The 16,818-nt window shown below is 39.0% G+C and overlaps 3 protein-coding genes across 3 annotated transcripts; 2 read left to right on the top strand and 1 right to left on the bottom strand.

Annotated features, from left to right (window-relative positions):
- The first annotated feature begins 197 nt into the window (after positions 1 to 197).
- Positions 198 to 2,167, top strand: mrpl47 (mitochondrial ribosomal protein L47). The gene is made up of 7 exons (XM_017407076.2): positions 198 to 345; positions 703 to 833; positions 1,046 to 1,106; positions 1,194 to 1,290; positions 1,381 to 1,511; positions 1,742 to 1,837; positions 1,927 to 2,167. Exons 1-7 carry the CDS (start codon positions 212 to 214, stop codon positions 2,036 to 2,038), a joined length of 762 nt encoding a protein of 253 aa, XP_017262565.1. The 5' UTR covers positions 198 to 211; the 3' UTR covers positions 2,039 to 2,167.
- Positions 2,168 to 2,291: 124 nt separating this feature from the next.
- actl6a (actin-like 6A) lies at positions 2,292 to 9,015 on the bottom strand. Its single transcript, XM_017407061.3, has 14 exons — positions 8,861 to 9,015; positions 8,005 to 8,081; positions 7,357 to 7,531; positions 6,285 to 6,385; positions 5,926 to 6,023; positions 5,659 to 5,753; positions 4,475 to 4,581; positions 4,273 to 4,362; positions 4,115 to 4,176; positions 3,898 to 4,012; positions 3,637 to 3,717; positions 3,303 to 3,398; positions 3,072 to 3,158; positions 2,292 to 2,917 (listed from the first exon to the last, which is right to left on the bottom strand). The coding sequence occupies exons 1-14, from the start codon at positions 8,883 to 8,885 to the stop codon at positions 2,837 to 2,839; spliced, it is 1,290 nt and encodes a 429-aa protein (XP_017262550.1). The 5' UTR covers positions 8,886 to 9,015; the 3' UTR covers positions 2,292 to 2,836.
- Positions 9,011 to 11,992, top strand: aldh7a1 (aldehyde dehydrogenase 7 family, member A1). Its single transcript, XM_017407051.3, has 2 exons — positions 9,011 to 9,124; positions 9,989 to 11,992. The coding sequence occupies exon 2, from the start codon at positions 9,994 to 9,996 to the stop codon at positions 11,620 to 11,622; it is 1,629 nt and encodes a 542-aa protein (XP_017262540.1). The 5' UTR covers positions 9,011 to 9,124; positions 9,989 to 9,993; the 3' UTR covers positions 11,623 to 11,992.
- The last annotated feature ends 4,826 nt before the right edge of the window (positions 11,993 to 16,818 follow it).

Raw genomic sequence — 16,818 nt, 5'->3', positions numbered from 1 at the left:
GCCTGCCACTCTAATGTTTCTCTTTTTTTAATATTATATTATATTTTTATGTATTATTATTATTATTATTATTATTATTATTATTATTATTATTATTATCAAGGAAAATAATATTCTGTAAAATTCAAACTGTATATTTTTGTAAAAAAAAAAAAAAAGAATCATTGAGAAGAAATGCATGACGGGTAATACAGGAAGTGGTGCGTTCAAGATGGCGGCGTCCTCTTCCTCGGGACGCATTTTGACTCTTTGCAAACAGTTTCAGAATGTCTTCAGGATCTCTTCGGCGGTAAATGCTCAGCAGTGTGCTGTACGTTTGACAAGAGGCCAAAGCAAACATGTCAGGTAAGAAAGTGTGAAGATGTCCGGAGTTTCGTTTAAGTAAACAACAATAAAGCCGTGCTGTTCACATCGTTTGTCCCCTGCTGCTCCTCCTAACCCAAATATTATGAAAACGTCATCTTCGAAAGACAATACATTGGACAGTGGTTTTATTTTTTTTCTTGAAATGCACATTTTTAATTTTAAATGCTTTCAGTTTCTCAGCAAATTAACACATTTTGTTATTGATCCTGGCAGCAGCAAGTCACCATTTTAATTTGACAATGATGTACATGGGCTGAAGTGTAACTGAGTCAAGTTAACATAATTGTGCCAGTGTAAATACACAAATTCAAAGAGTCTTTTGTTCTTTTTTTAAAGTGAAAAGTCTGCAGAAGTCCGCATTTGTTTAGTGGGTCAGCATCGAGCTGTGCACACATCAGCCAGCAGGAGGGGACTGGAGGAGTTCTTTGACTCCCCCGAGAACTGGGGAGAGTCCAGTGTGAAGTCAGGTAAAAATATGACACTTTTACAGAGTATAATCACATTTTTTATTTGCGCTTTCATAAAATTAAATAATTTGCAAAATAATCCAAATCTGACTGCTGTTAAAGGGATTTATGAATGTCTCAAGCCAGGCTTTAGGATTTTACAAAATTAGCAGTCCTTTTCTCACAATGCATGTTGTCATCTGATAAATTTGTCATTATCTATTTCATCGTAGGAGCACCGTGGACTGCCAAACAGCTGAGAACAAAGAGCAACGAAGACTTGCACAAACTCTGGTTAGCAATGAAGAGAAGACAGTGATGGGAGGTGTTTCTCCGTGGAATCATTCAGCGCTGCTTATAGCACTTTTTTTTCTGCTTCAGGTATGTGCTGCTGAAAGAAAGAAACATGCTGCTCACGGTCGAGCAGGAATCAAAAAGGCAAAGGGTTCCGATGCCAAGTCCTGAAAGGCTCAAGAAGGTTGGTGTGATGCTGAACTGACCGGTTCACCTCTCTTGTTGCAAAGTAAAACAAACTGGGAACTGATTAAAATGAACGCTGTCCTCACAGATTGAGCGGTCGATGACCAGACTGGACACAGTGGTGACTGAAAGAGAGACTGCCCTCCGTCTGCTGCAGACTGGGCAAGAGAAGAGCCGACCAGGAGCTTGGAGGAGGAACGTATTTGGATACACCTACTGGTGAGTGTGAATTCCTAGTGTACGTCATGTAACAGAAGGAGCAAATGATAAACTTTTATTCATATTAATTCAATCAGTCTCTCCTGGATATTATATATTGCATTTCCTTAATTTACATAATTATCAGTACTAGCTTTTAAAACCTGATCTGCGTCTTGTAAAAAAACTTTTCGTGTGCTGTCAGGAACCTGATTATAATTCCCAGCTCACCTGTATGTTTTTTCTCTTAGGTATCGATTCAAAGAGTATGCGATTCCCTGGTACATGAATAAACACTACAAGCGCAAGAAGTTTTTCACACCCTTATACGTCCAACCACATATAAGGTAAGACAACATATGAGGATATCAGATTTTATTATTGAAGCGTATTCTCCAGCAGTGATGTCTAAACCTACTTTTTTTTTTTTGGGCAGGTTGCGTATAGAGAAGCACCTCCAGGAAAAGGCCAGGAAAGTGAGGTCAAACAAGGAAAAACTGGCTGTATTAAAGAAGAAGTTTCCTCACATGAAGGTTCCTGCTTCATGATTGTTTTGTTGTTGATAAATTTTGTACAGTTTGGCATTCTTAATTAGCTCATGCAATTTGCTGAAAATTGTGCATTTGTTCAGCTGTTCTTTGGTCCTAGAACATAAATTATGTTATGCCAACCTGAAATGTGTTTTGTTTTCATTTTAATTTGACATTTTCTATGTATTTAATTTTTAGATGCTGACTCAAAAACCCACCCAAAATCAAAATAACCACGTATAAGATGGCTTTTAAAATATTAGCAGTCATATAAACATAAAAAGACTTTATTTTTAAAAGATCATACAGTATGTAGCCAATGACAAGTAAAAATGAAAATTAAATACAGATTAATTTTAGTTCATAAGTACAGGCAAAAACTGCCTTGCCTCTGCCAATGATGGGGCTATTTGCTACACAAAAAAGACAAATGTTTAGAAGATGGTCATACTTATTTTTTTCCAAATATCAAACCATATCACACAATGCTTTACCTTGTGAAAAAGCCATTGAAATACTATACAAAAAAACAACAACTTTGGATTATTTTCTTCAGTCATAAACATGACTTTTGATGACGGGTTTCCACCAACAATTAATGATCAGCCAACAGACACTTTGGACATGGAGAAAAAACAAAACAAAACTTGAAGCATTAATGTTTGATTTCTAAAGTGAGTTCCAGACAGGTGTGTGGATCAGCTCAATTAAAAAAAAATACAAAATAGAAGCTGAGTGGTTCCTGAGTCTAGGTCAGAAGTGAACGTCTGGTGATGTGGCAAAGATGACGAGGGTTATGTGGGGCTGGATGTTAAATTAAGGACACTTTCTGTCCACACACTGCTTTCCTCCTTCCTCGTATTCTTGTTTGGAGATCCACATCTGCTGGAAGGTTCCCTGGAAAGCAAAAACACATGCTGTAAAATAAATTCAGAAAATCCATGCGCACATAAGTAATTTTAGCTTTGTTGTACCAGGCAGGTGTTTTTGTTCAGATGTCAGTCATTCTGAATAATTGGTGCATTTTTAAGTCGGTTCTAAGTGTTCTTACAAGTGATGCCAGGATGGAGCCTCCTATCCATGCGCTGAACCGGCGCTCCACCGTGGTGTTGTTGGCAATCAGCTTCAGCCTCATACTCTGCAAATAAACATGTTTAATACTGACGGTGAATACGGTGGCACTCCTTAAGCCCTGTAAATCCTAGACTAAACTGACATAACAGCAGTGTTTGGTTTAGCAGTAATTTACTATTAATTCACTGGATTTATGAGTGTTGCTTACTGGAGGGGTTTTCTGGGAGAGTTCTCTGTTCAGTCGGTCTGTGAAGCCCTGAATAAGCGTGTTTCCTCCCGTCACCACCACACTGCCATACAGACCCTGAGATAAACATTAAAGTTAGTTTTTGATTTGAAAACAATGTTATACAACCAATTACTACTTGTTTCTTTAGACAGTACAGATAACACTATGAAAAGCTACTTAGCAAATTTTCTATTAACTACCACTTTGGAACCACTGCTCTAAGTTGTAAAATAAACTCAGATGTCCGAAAGGAGCAGAAAACGTATTTAAACTACAATAAAACTTGAAATTATATCTGAACTCTGATACTCACCGGCCTGATGTCAATGTCACACATTCCTACGCTGGTTGTCACCACGTGGCCAACCCCTAGCATGGTGTTTCCTGACAAACCCTGAAAATAATCAGACAAAACAAAATTATAATTATTTCTACACAAAGTGGTTTTAAGGAATAAAAATTGAAACTTTCTTTAAACTTCCCCCAACTGACTATCCTTCAGTGCTGTGGCTATTAGTTTATTTAATATTTGCAGATTTAAATTTCTATTCTTGGTGTATGATGAGAGACAAACCTTGGCATTCGATGGGTCAAACAGCCCTTCTGGGATCTTTAGCCTCTCTGCCCCAAAGTCACAGTTATAGCCATTGGGCAGCTCATAGTGAACTGTGGGCATTTGGGCAGCAACTCTAAAAAAAAAAGAAATGTAAGTTAACATATCTAGTGATGTCATGGATTAGAAATGCATCTAATTTTGTTTGGACATTCTTGTCTGAATGCAAATAACTCACTGCTCATCATACGGAGAGTCTGAAACCTGCAGCACTGAAGCCTGGAAGTCCTGGATTACACACTGCAAAGAATGAAGCAGAGAAAGAGCACACATTTAATTCTCTGTTAAAGAAATCATTTCTGCGCTGCTAAACAAACAAAAGCGTTCCCTGCTTACATTGCACATGTAGTTGTGCCAAGAGCGGGTTACTTGAGGTAGTTTCTCCTTTTTCTTCCAGCTGGCTGGGGCTCCCTCCCTCACTGGATCCTATAGTGTATTCACAAATTAATGTATAAACAAAGCTAACTTTTAGAAATATGTCATAAGAAACACAAAAAATATCTTGAAATGTGTGCGTTTCACACATTAACATGTTTACCTTTGATGCAATCATGTAGGGAGGGATTATTTCCACACTTAACTCTTGAAATAACTCTCTACACTGCATGCTCATGAAGTCACCGGCCAGAGGGGATTTAACAATCCCTGAAAGAAGCAAAACATGACAAGCAGAAATTTAGACAGAAACAAAAATGATTACAGTAGGAGTTCAATTCAGTGGTTACTATTCATCTATTTTTCTATGAAATCATTAACATTTTCAAAATTACTCAGCAGTTTATATAACAAAAGCAGGAGCTCAAAAATATCTTATAAAAGCAGTTGTAAGAACTGAATGGCTGCAGCTCCTACAGGGAAAAAACAAAACATTAAAAACTGCTTAAATTATTCTGAGCGCTATGAACAAGTTCCTGCAATTCAAAAGCACCAAATGTGCTCTTCAGAAGGCAAAAATGGTTAATGGATGGTTCAAAAGGACACAATGAGTTTGATTTATCGATTTAGCCTTCAACATCTCCATTAGGCTCAGTCCAGTCAAGCATCTGTGGGATGTGCTGAAGAAACATCCAATCCACATGTCCCACTTTGTATCTGATTCAATATTTTAATGATAGATTTATGTCAGATATTCAGTAAAGGTTCTTTTTTTAAAGACAGATTGGCTTAAATTTTGGTGACAAGTAAGATCTATTCAGTGTAAAGCAAGCAGTCAGTGTGACAGCTGATCCGTGTGAACAGCTTCCTTGGATTTTAGGACAAATCCACTCCTTGCATATCACCAATATCATCAAAAATGTAACTGGGTGGCAGATGAATGATAGACGTCAGGATTTAAAATAGCCGTCCACAAACTAAAGGGTTACATTACTCTGACTAATGACTCATCTTTTTTTGCTGTCTCTGTTTTAGATGATGTAGGAAAAAAAAATGCTGTTTGACAACATTTTTGCTAAATTTTGAGCACTCATTTCAATCATTACAGTACTCGAGACAAAGAAAGAGAAATGAGTTGATGAAAATCGCTCTTAGACAACAAGATTGTAGCAAATATGTGCAGAAGCAGCAAATTGCAGAGATAAACTCTTCAACCAGCAGATGGCAACAAAACGCAAAAAAGTACCTCTAATATAAATCTTAAGGGAATGACTTTCATACAAAAACAAGTCAAATATGTAGCTCTGTTCTTATTCATTATTATGTTACAATAAGTGAATATTTTACCTTGCTGTAAGACATAACCATCGTGTACTGGAATTGCTGTGGTGTGTGTGGCTCCACTGTCCAGGACCAGACCTGTCGACCGCCCATTGGCAAAGCTTAGATATTCAAAGTGAAGGAAACAGTAAGGACTTCAACAAATACTACAGCAGAGTTGTCCTTTCAAACATTTAAATCTAAAGCCATCACCTAACAATGAGCAGACTATTAAATGAAGCCTTGATGCTCTGTCGGACCTTTTTCTGGATGAAAAGAAACAGTAAAGGATACGCAGACAGCACAGCTGATTTACAGAGGAAAAAGGCAGGAATGTTGTAATGTTCAAACATCAGCTCTGTGAGCTTCTCTCGTTTTGCCCGCGTGTTCCACTGCAAACACAAAACAGATGTTAGCCCACTTACAACAAACTGTCACCATCAGATACACCCAAACAAATGCATTTTCCACGCCGTGAAGAGAACCAGCGCAGGAAACAGAATTTACACTTCAAATCACTTTTTGGCTGCAGCTAAAACATAGACTCTCTCGTGAGTCGCCAACAGCAAACAGAGCACTGCTGCTAGCCTAAAGTCAGACTTTACGAGTATTGTTTGAACCCAACACCTCAGCTCAAACAAGAGCAAACTCACCGATGCTTCTGACATGAGAACAGGATGCAGGCTGGGTTCTGACTTGAAATGCATCTTGTATGTGTGATCCAAAATGGCCTGGAAGCTGTCCCAGTCCTCAACTATAATGGTGGTAGAAGAGAAAACATGAATGCTGTTACTCACAACTGAGAAGTTATTGTTTATTTTTAATGCTTTGGTGAGAAACAAATGAGATAACCAAGGTGGCTAAATTCCACAGTTAGTTTAGGGAATAGGAGCAGTTTTTGGTAAATATTTTGCACAGATCGCTGCACAGAATTTGTGGTTGCAACATTCAGCATCATATAAAAATATAATTCCTCTGACCCAGTCAGGATGAAAAAGAATTAGAGCAGCGCTGATTTTTTTTTTTAGATAATAATTTGAGCACCAGGCACCAATGTTCCAAGTCAGCTCTCGATGGGCTCCTGTGGTCCCACTGCGCTGTCCTGCTGCAATTAAAAATGGGTGCTGCACTCGTCTCTAAATAGCCGCACACCCAAACGCCATTGGACCAGATTCTGATGAGCACCATCCGCTGGGTCAGACACTCTTTTCACATCTGCTGTCATTAATACTTCTAAGGCATTAGCTTTAAATGCTCCAAAAAATGCTGAAACAAGCCGTGTATTGTGACACTCCTCAGATAAAAGCTGACAACAGATGGTAGTAATCATTATTATTTTCTATATATTCATTTGCAGATTATAATCTTATTTTTAATTCTTAAAAATAATTATAAATTGAAGGACATTTTAAAAAATGTTCAAAAAAACAAAAGAGACAATACCAATCAGTGAGGGTTAAACTCTGTTTAGTACTAAGGACAGCTGTGAAAATGTGAAACACTGGCCCTATAAAGACCTGGGTCTACTGCCTGTGTATTGTATGTGTAACCTAAATGTATCCCTATTCAGCAAATATACTCAAAAAGTTTAAAAACATTGTTTTCAGTCAGTTCTATTTGAAAGAGCTGTGCCTGTATGCAACATCACTTCCATATCATTTGTCCCATTTAAACACATTCAGCACAGCAAAAACTTTAAAACCTTTACGTCGACCGAATACTCACTCATGCCATTCTTTAGTGGAGACATGACCTCCATGTTCTCTCTGGGAACCCTCAGCTGATTGGTGTCGATGTAGTAGGTGGTGCCACTCTGCTTGCCCTTGTCGCTGTCCGTCTCCATGGGTGTGCTGCCATCCTCCCGATCGATGGTCACACCTATGACCGTGGGGAAGTCCGCCTAAATCAAACCAAAGCCAAAAAAAATGCAGGTTATCGCACACTCAAACACACCCTGTGTGACAAATGTTTCATTCAACTCGTCAACACAATACTGTGGCACATAAAAAAACAAACCTATTACTTCTCTATTAAAACAGCTTGGAAACTACAGAGTACCTTATTTTATTCTGCCTTGATTTGTAAATTTACCAATGATCTATTTTCACAAATTCTAGTAAGAATACATTGTACAGAGAGCCAACAGAGTGACATTTTTCTTTATTCCCGACATCAAAATCCCAAGCCTAAAGCACACAAAACCAATAAAGTGTTCTGAAATGATCTGAACTCAATTAATGCCGTCGGTCTCTTGGGTGGCAGCCCTCATTTTCTGACATCAGCGTCCCCCGCCCTCACTCCCTGAGGAAGCTGAAAACGCTCAGAGGAAGAAAAGACACGTTGTTAATCAGGTCGTTTGAGTGATCTACTTACCTTGGGACAGTCTTCTCCTGCGTAGCCGGCTCTAACAGAATAAGAGCCGATGTCAAACACTAAAGCTCCCACCTCATCTGCCAAAATGAGACAAGTGTGTGATTTAGATGAACTCTTGCGACTTAAACAGGTATCCGAATGTTCAAATCCAAACAATAACAATAATAAATAACAATCAATTTATACTAGCGATTCTCTAGTTATAATTTATGGTCAACAGAAATGAGGTTTTCAATGGTTGATGATAAATTAAACTAAGTTTTTATTTTGCCAGGTATCTCAGAACTTTAATAAATACAAAATATTTATTCTTATCTAATCTATGCAGTGCAACTTTAAAATATAATAATCCTTTAACCTCATAAATGTCCCCCTGGTAATCATAAGCATTCATCTGCAGCATGCCATTAAATAATGTCAGTATATATCAGTAATTCAAATCATATTTCTTATTTGTTTTGCAAATTCGCCAGCTGACTATTTAAGGATCTATCCACGCAATTAAGGTGAGATAATTAGAAACATGAAAGCCAATTTTTAGCAAACTAAACTTAACGGGAGGCTTTTATTTTTTCGACATGCCCACTTTTCATTCATTTCCTTTTAGTTCGTAATGTGCCTGTAAGGAAAAATAAGCTGCAGCCGCAAGAATCCGGGTTTACACTGATAACAAATCGCTGAAAATCATAAACATGTGACAACTGAAATGCGAGGAGTAACCTGTCTTTGGTTCATCGTTAAGCTAAGCGTTAGCACAGCTAGCATATCTAGCGAACTACAAAGATGGCTAAAGCTACCAGACGCGTCAACGTGGTCTAATAGTTTACTTTTATCTAAATCAAGAGGTCCCACTCACCGCCTCCATACACTCCGCCACTCATTGTGGATGAAATAATAGCACCTTTCACAGCACAAGTTAAGTGAGAAGACACACAACCTCTAAATGCCTGATCACAACAAAAGAAAATTGCTAACGCGGATCAATCTAACGTAAGCAGGCGCCACAGAGCGTCGGGGCTGCTGTCCAATCAGAATTCAGCACAGCAGTAGTACTTCCGCTCCGTGACTGCAACTACTTCCTGCTTCTGAAAGGACGTGGCCCTGCTGAATTCATACCCGTGTGAGTTAAAAAACCAATATAAGTTGCATTAATTTACCTTGTAAGATTAAAAAATATATGTGCAGATGGTGTAGGAGAGTGTTTACTGCCGCACGGAGGCATTAAAGCGCGTACAATGGAGAACCTTAAGTCTCGGTCGTTAAGCAGGCTTTAGCTCAGCTACCACTACGTCGCCACATGATAAAATGCAAAACAAGCAAGACTCCCACACATGTTACAGTTTCGAAAAAAGCAAACACGAGAATAGTCTTGCACCTAACGCAGTGGAATGAGGAGTTATAATCGTTTGAATTGCAATATCGAGAGTGAATTGGAGTGCAGCCAAGCGCACAAAGTTCGCGTAATTGCGCAAGCGCATGTATGGAGAACATGGATCGTTATTCCCAAGACAGGTGTAGGTCCATAACTTTAGGCTTTTATGGCAAACAAATGAACTTGCTAAATGCTATCACCTATTGCTGCAAATATATGGTTCAAGATTTTCCCACGTTTTTTTTTGTTGTTGTTGTTAATTACTTTTCAACCCGTTCTTGCGGCTTTCACTTCGGAAATCGTCTGTTAGTCTCAACTGATTGCACCTGGATACATTTTAACTTCTTAGTGTCACCACTACAAAACCGACATTGTCATACAAGCCAAAGTGATATTATAAGACGTTTATTATTCATTTATCCTTATTTAAATTAAATATATAATTAACATAATTTAAATGCCAGGAGCTGGAGCCAGGCACTTTGCTATTTTCACTTCATAAAATGTCTTGCAATTACTCAAATCTAAAATCTTTCTAGTGATTTCAACATTTTTGCTGTCACCAGTTCTGACTAACGTGTTTAATTAAATTGTAACCTGTTTTTTTTCCAGCATCAATGCAGCGCTGCCTGACTCTGACCCTTGCTCGGCACAGCAGACTCCTTTTAAAAAATAAATTTGCAAGCGTCTACTGCCAGCGGTCAGCTGCCATGTCAAGTCTTCTTATCAACCAGCTCAAATACTCCTGGCTGAAAGAGCTGGGTTTGTCTGAAGACAACCCTGGTGTTTACAACGGGAGCTGGGGAGGCAGTGGGGAAGTCGTCACATCTTACTGCCCCGCCAACAATGAGCCAATTGCCAGAGTCACTCAGGCTACTTTGGCAGAGTATGAAGAAACTGTCCAGAAGACGAGGGAGGCCTGGAAAGTGTGGGCAGATATTCCAGCTCCAAAAAGAGGAGAAATTGTGAGGCAGATTGGGGACGCACTAAGAAAGAAGATTAAAGCGCTTGGAAGTCTGGTGTCTCTAGAAATGGGCAAGATCTATGTTGAGGGAGTGGGTGAAGTTCAGGAGTATGTGGATGTCTGTGATTATGCTGTTGGTCTGTCTAGAATGATTGGTGGGCCTATTCTTCCTTCAGAAAGACCTGGGCATGCGCTCCTCGAGCAGTGGAACCCAGTTGGTCTTGTTGGCATCATCACTGCCTTTAATTTCCCTGTGGCCGTCTACGGTTGGAACAACGCTATCGCTCTGACGTGTGGTAACGTCTGCCTTTGGAAAGGAGCCCCAACCACTCCTCTCACGAGTGTTGCAGTTAGCAAGATTGTCGCAGAGGTGCTGGAGCAGAACAATCTGCCAGGCGCAATCTGCTCCATGACCTGCGGAGGCGCTGATATCGGCACTGCAATGGCAAAGGACGAACGAGTGGATCTGCTGTCTTTCACTGGCAGCACCCATGTTGGTAAGCTCGTGGCCATGATGGTGCAGGAGAGGTTTGGACGCAAGCTTCTGGAGCTTGGTGGAAACAATGCCATCATTGTGTTTGAGGATGCAGACCTGAACCTTGTGGTGCCCTCTGCTGTCTTTGCCTCTGTGGGAACTGCTGGTCAACGCTGCACCACAACTAGGAGGCTGATGCTGCACGAGAGTGTCCATGACACAGTGGTTGAGAGGATAGCCAAGGCCTACAAACAAATTCGCATTGGAGATCCCTGGGACCCTAACACCCTCTATGGTCCTCTGCACACCAAACAAGCTGTGGAGCAGTATCTGGCTGCTGTTGAGCAGGCTAAGAAGCAGGGCGGCAGTTTGATTTGTGGAGGAAAGGTGATGGACCGTCCTGGAAACTATGTGGAACCCACCATCATTACAGGACTGGCTCATGACGCACCCATCGTTCATACCGAAACCTTCGTCCCCATCCTCTACGTCCTCAAGTTCAAAACCGAAGAGGAGGCGTTTGCATGGAACAATGAGGTCAAGCAGGGTCTGTCCAGCAGCATCTTCACCAAAGATATGGGCAGGGTTTTTCGTTGGTTGGGGCCCAAAGGATCTGACTGCGGGATTGTGAATGTCAACATTCCCACAAGTGGAGCTGAAATCGGAGGAGCCTTTGGTGGGGAAAAGCATACAGGTGGTGGAAGAGAGTCAGGCAGCGACTCCTGGAAGCAGTACATGAGGCGCTCGACGTGCACAATAAACTACAGCAAAGATCTTCCTCTGGCCCAGGGCATCAAGTTTGAGTGAAGCTTTTAAAATTCCTCAAAGTTTGAACACCAATGTGTACAAAGGGCGACAATGAATGTGTTCAGTTGCATTGTAGATCACAAAGAAAAGATTTGTCATTAAATCTTGCATTAAAAATAGGTCAATTTAAGTAAAAATTTTGAAATTACTACGAATGTATTCAGTGGTGGTTGTAGTTCTGGATTTAAAATCTTTAAAAATGTTTCCTCCTGAAGCTCAAGTCTTGTTCCCACAGAATATCTGTACACTTTTCTACAAGCACTTAAAGTTAAGCTTGTGAGCTTAATGACTGTGTCTTATACTTTATACTGTAATAATTAAAGATATCCCATTTCTATTTTGAAAAATAAAACTGTGATGGACATCAGTATTTTCTGACTGTATGTTTTTTTTTAAAGTAGTACATGAAACACTGGCTGCACCCTGATTATAACTTGATCAAAATCTTCATAAAGAAACAAGCTTAAATAAATAAAAAGCAATGTGCTGACATGGGCTTTCAGTCTGTTTTTTAACAGTCACACAAGTAGTGTTAGCATGTCCAGTTGTAACTACTGAGTATCTTCAAAAGTCATATTTATGTTTTAGTTTATTTTCTGCATTACTAAATTATCAAAAACAAAAGGATTAAATAGATGCTACAAGCACTTATTGTACAGTAATAAACTGAGGGCCTGGAGTGGCTGTTGCACCTCCAAATATTCATGTTTTTTATTTACATGAACATTGAATTACACTTGTTAAAAATGGTGACACCAGTAATAACTGACAGGCATTTTTGTCTGAGTTAAAAAATCAAATTCATGCAGAGCGACCCCTAAAGGTAGTCAACATTAGTAGCTGATAATATTTCCTATATGCAGATTAAAGTTAAAAATGTTATTTCAATGGCAATTTCTGAAGCTCAACATGAGTCCAAACCCATATTTCTACTAATCCCATTGAATTAAAAAATGTATGTGATAATATTTAATTTCTAAGTTGCCATTTGTGTTTTTGTGATGTTATAGAACATTTAGGGTCTCCATCCATTGATGGTTAACAATGTAGACCGTTTTTATTGAGTTCAGCTCATTATTTCAAATCTTGGACCAAATTATTCTCTGAAACAGAAGTCCCCATTTAGTAACTATGGGGTTTTATAAATATTAATAAATATTCTTAACAAAGTCACATGATAGGCTAACATTCATGTGACCTTTAATTTATTAGTATTAAAAAGAAATCTGCTCTGTCTCTTTAATAAAATTTACTACTCCATCTCTTCTCCTGCCCCACCCTCCACCCCCTCAGTGTCTCTCTGAGCAGCACCTCCACTCTGCTGAAAGGAAGAACTGAAACCACAGCACAGTGCGACTCATAATCCATGCCATTTCGGACGTATGCAGAAAAACGCCCACTTCCTCTGCTGCTCATCTGCTTTGGACAAAGGTAGAAAAGCCTTTATGGTTTTATCCTTTATCTAAATTAAAATTCTTGTTGCATGCGTTATGTTTTGCCACACCATTACAAATGCCAAAGTTAAATAGTTTTTTGTAAAAGCAATTATATTTTGATAAATTATTAGGTAAGCAGTTCTGACATTTTTATGAAAAGAACTTTATAAAAAATGTGGAGCTGAAATATTTCAGCGACAACTGTCAAATTAAACAAAAGCTGGTGTGGCTTGTCAAATTGATCCATTTCTAAAGGCTTATGTTTGGTTTCCAAGCAGCTAGGAGCTAATACCTTTGTCTTATCTTGTGTTCACAACCTGCAGTGCACCAAAATGTCAAGTAAAAATAATTATGGGCTTATGGTAATAAATTAATGATCATCTGGTATCATAGTGGTGCAGCTGTGATGGGAGGTATTTGAAGAGGGTGACATTAACACACCAGGGTTGTTCCCCACTTCCTTATTTATTTTTTTTTCCCCTTTTTTACCCTCTCCATACATAACTTGTGCAGCTCACTTCGTAGGAAGCTCGTGACGCGTTAATTCGTGCTTTATGCTTGTTGCGTTCATATTTTACAGAAGTGGATGGGATTCCCCTGGACTGAAACGGTCTCATTCCTTCATTTTGCTCATTTCCGCTGTAGCTTCTCCTTTAAAAAAACACTTTGCAAAAACCATGTTTTGATTTGTGAAAAAGGATAATCATTGCCTTCATTTTTTTACAATAATTTAATAATGAAACAGTATGCGCACAAGACTTCAAGACCGCAGCTTGACTCAATATAAATCTTTTATTATATCAAATGCTTGGACATCTAAGCTCGTGACTGAAGTCCTTGAAGCAGACTTGACTTGGTGTCCTGCAGCATTATCACTGAAACACTGAGAGCTCTTCATGAAGCTGCCTCTAACAGTTTCTCACGAGCCCACAGTGGTGCTGAGATTGGATAATAACTCAACACAAAGACATAACGTTTATGCCTGTTAGGCGTAATGAAGATCCTCATTAAGCCAAATCAGTTAAAAATGTTGCCTAAATTGCACAGCAATGTCAGAAAAATAGGGATTTATTTGGCAAAGACAAAGCAAACACATAATATACGTAGTTATTGGCACATTTTTTTGTATTATTGGTTGTGTAATATTTGGCCACAGTGCCAGGATCTAAATGTTTCTTGTAGCAGTCTTTTAGCTTCTTGCAAGTTTCTGCTGGTAGTTTTGGACCCTCTTTAACTGAAATGCATTGCTAGAGACTTTTTCCCGCTCTGTCTTTGAGGTTTGAGAGATTTAAGTCAGAATTCATTACTGGGCAATTTAAAAAGCGGCCTAATTTCATTTTCTTTCAAATATTTGTGGCCTTTAGAAAGGAAAGGATCAGAAGTGCAACATTAAAAAAAGAAATAGAATTAAATCTGGGTTGCTTCTAGGATCAGTTGCACATTTCATCAAATACAAGCACCAACCTATCAGTTTGTTCTTTGTGGTGTTGGACACATTCTACGGGGTTTTATCCTAATGAAATAACCAAGATTTTGACTCTGTGACACTAAATGCCTATGATTTCATCACTTCTCTGACACTTGTTCACATTGACATTGACATTAAAGTTTTATCATTATGAAACCTCCTGATTGCAAACACTTGAAAACAAATATTGACAATTGCAGTTATTTTGCTTTTCAACTATAGCATTTCTTATGCTGCATACAGACTTGTTCCCATTTTTAATGGTTTATTAAGTCACGCGAACAGAAAAATTAAGATTTAGATTTGGACCTGCTATTAACACTTGCTGCATTAAAGCCCATTGAGAACAAGAGAACAAAATCTGATCAGTGAAAATGTAGTTTCTCATCAGTGTTTGACTCAAAATGGACAAATTTCTCTTGGACCAAGCTCCAGATCCTTCAGTCATCAAGTAAAACCCTGAAACTGCCAACATCTATTTTCCTCATCTCAGAGAAACGGAGGAGGTGAAGGGGTCGGGAGCTCGGCAAGGCACGCATATTTCAAGTCACTTTGCACACTTCAAGAGGGTTTTTTTTACCCTTAATAATCCATTATGCATAGCAGCTCTGGCTCTCCCTGGTATTTCTCCTACCTTCTTGACGTCAGTTGCCATTTGTGAGGGTTACTCTGGCAACGGCCAGCCTCCCTGGGAGATGTCTGGTGGATAAGACAGCCCAGATAAAGCCTTTTAAGGTTCTACTGTTGCAACATCTTTTAATTGCCTTTGATACAGTGGAAGTATTACATGAAGGTTGCCAGGGAATATCACCTCACAGGGACAAATACTGGGGGACATGCAGATAAAAATGTGAATCGTAAAAGCTGCTTCAGATTGATGTCTCTTTATCTCCATTTGATTGGATCAGTGAAACTGAGTTGGATATGATAGATCTATTTTTGAACATGCCTTTTGTTTACACAAAAGAACCTTAATGCTAACAATGTGTGATTGTAGCGATAATTTAACATGTTAAAACAAGATGCAATACTTTGACATCATGTTTGCAAACTCATCCATGAACCCAGCTGATAATAGTAAATGAATGTATTGGAAATTTGTTCTTTTCTTTTTCTTTTTTTTTTTTTGCATTTATGCAAAAACATCCGTTGACAACCCGGATAAAGAGAAACGGTGGCAACTTGTTGAAAGACAAAACACCGTAATATTCAAATTATGTCATTTACCTGCAAGGTGCTTTTTGTGCATGGAGCTCTGCTGCGTGTTGAGTTTGCATTGATGCAAAATTGCCTTGCATGTAGTTGTGCCACTTAATTCAATACCTGCCCCCATCTCCGTGATGCTATTTATAGGCTCGCCGACGTATGTGCCTTTCTTTTTTTTTCACACACCAGGCTATTGATGTGCTATTTTTACAGTGTCAGTTTGCTCCCTCCTTTTCCTCTTGGTTGCCAAGCAATAGACCAAGGGACCTGATTGGCCGAGGATTTGCTTTTGGACATGCTGACTGTGAATCTCAGCTGGCTAATGATTTTGGTCTTTTTGCTTACTAGAACCAGAGAGCACAAGTGTTGACATCTTATATAGATATTTAGTGGATGTAATTTTATGTTGCAGGAGGCTGGAAAATTACAATTAACTACACCATCTTAAGTGTAGCTGTGATCACATTACAGTTAAATTACTTACTGTGTAATTAGTGCAATTCAAGTAAAAAAAACCTGGAACTGAGAAAAAAAGAATATACCTTTTCATTCACATTTAGACACGTAAAAGCAAACATTGTGTTTATATTGTACTGCCATTTATCTACTATCAGGTTTCAGTTTTCACTAACGATAATTGCAAAAGAAAGGAAACCAGAATCCCAGTTGCACTAATGGCAAAATAATCATAGCACAGTGTCTGTTCTTGCTATTACGTTAACTCTAATCCTTATAATCTGTTTAGGGATAAATTGGTGGGACACACCTAAACCACTGCTGTGTAAGTGAATTCATTTAGACTTAATCTGACCCCATGCCTCTCTGAAAGGAAACCAAGACCTGCAAAACTTTCATCCTCCCTCCATTGATTATGGCTCGTGCAGAGATATGGAAAAGCCTATCCCACTGCTCCCTTTCATTGGCCCCATAAAAAATTCATCCTGTCCTAATGGAGAGAGAGAGATCCTTTTCAATGAGCCTGCTGCAGGCTAACCACAGCGAGCTGGGTGAGACATGGCACAGCTGCCTCCTGCACAGCACAAAACAAGCCAATTGAGTTAAGATATTTCAAACAAAATGAACTGA

Source organism: Kryptolebias marmoratus, linkage group LG24, assembly GCF_001649575.2.
Source record: "Kryptolebias marmoratus isolate JLee-2015 linkage group LG24, ASM164957v2, whole genome shotgun sequence".
Taxonomy (NCBI): domain Eukaryota; kingdom Metazoa; phylum Chordata; class Actinopteri; order Cyprinodontiformes; family Rivulidae; genus Kryptolebias; species Kryptolebias marmoratus.
Note: the sequence above shows the minus strand (reverse complement) of the source record. Positions and strands in the feature narration are given on the sequence as shown.

Bases quoted from the DNA above. Each gene is read 5' to 3' on its own strand.
- mrpl47 (XM_017407076.2), top strand. From the start codon at position 212: ATGGCGGCGTCCTCTTCCTCGGGACGCATTTTGACTCTTTGCAAACAG. The intron at 346-702 runs GTAAGAAAGTGT...CTTTTTTTAAAG, and splicing joins GGCCAAAGCAAACATGTCAG to TGAAAAGTCTGCAGAAGTCC. The intron at 1,512-1,741 runs GTGAGTGTGAAT...TTTTTCTCTTAG, and splicing joins GTATTTGGATACACCTACTG to GTATCGATTCAAAGAGTATG.
- actl6a (XM_017407061.3), bottom strand. From the start codon at position 8,885: ATGAGTGGCGGAGTGTATGGAGGCG. The intron at 5,754-5,925 runs GTATCCTTTACT...TGAATATCTAAG, and splicing joins AAATCAGCTGTGCTGTCTGC to CTTTGCCAATGGGCGGTCGA. The intron at 4,177-4,272 runs GTAAGCAGGGAA...CATTCTTTGCAG, and splicing joins GGCACAACTACATGTGCAAT to TGTGTAATCCAGGACTTCCA.
- aldh7a1 (XM_017407051.3), top strand. From the start codon at position 9,994: ATGCAGCGCTGCCTGACTCTGACCCTTGCTCGGCACAGCAGACTCCTT.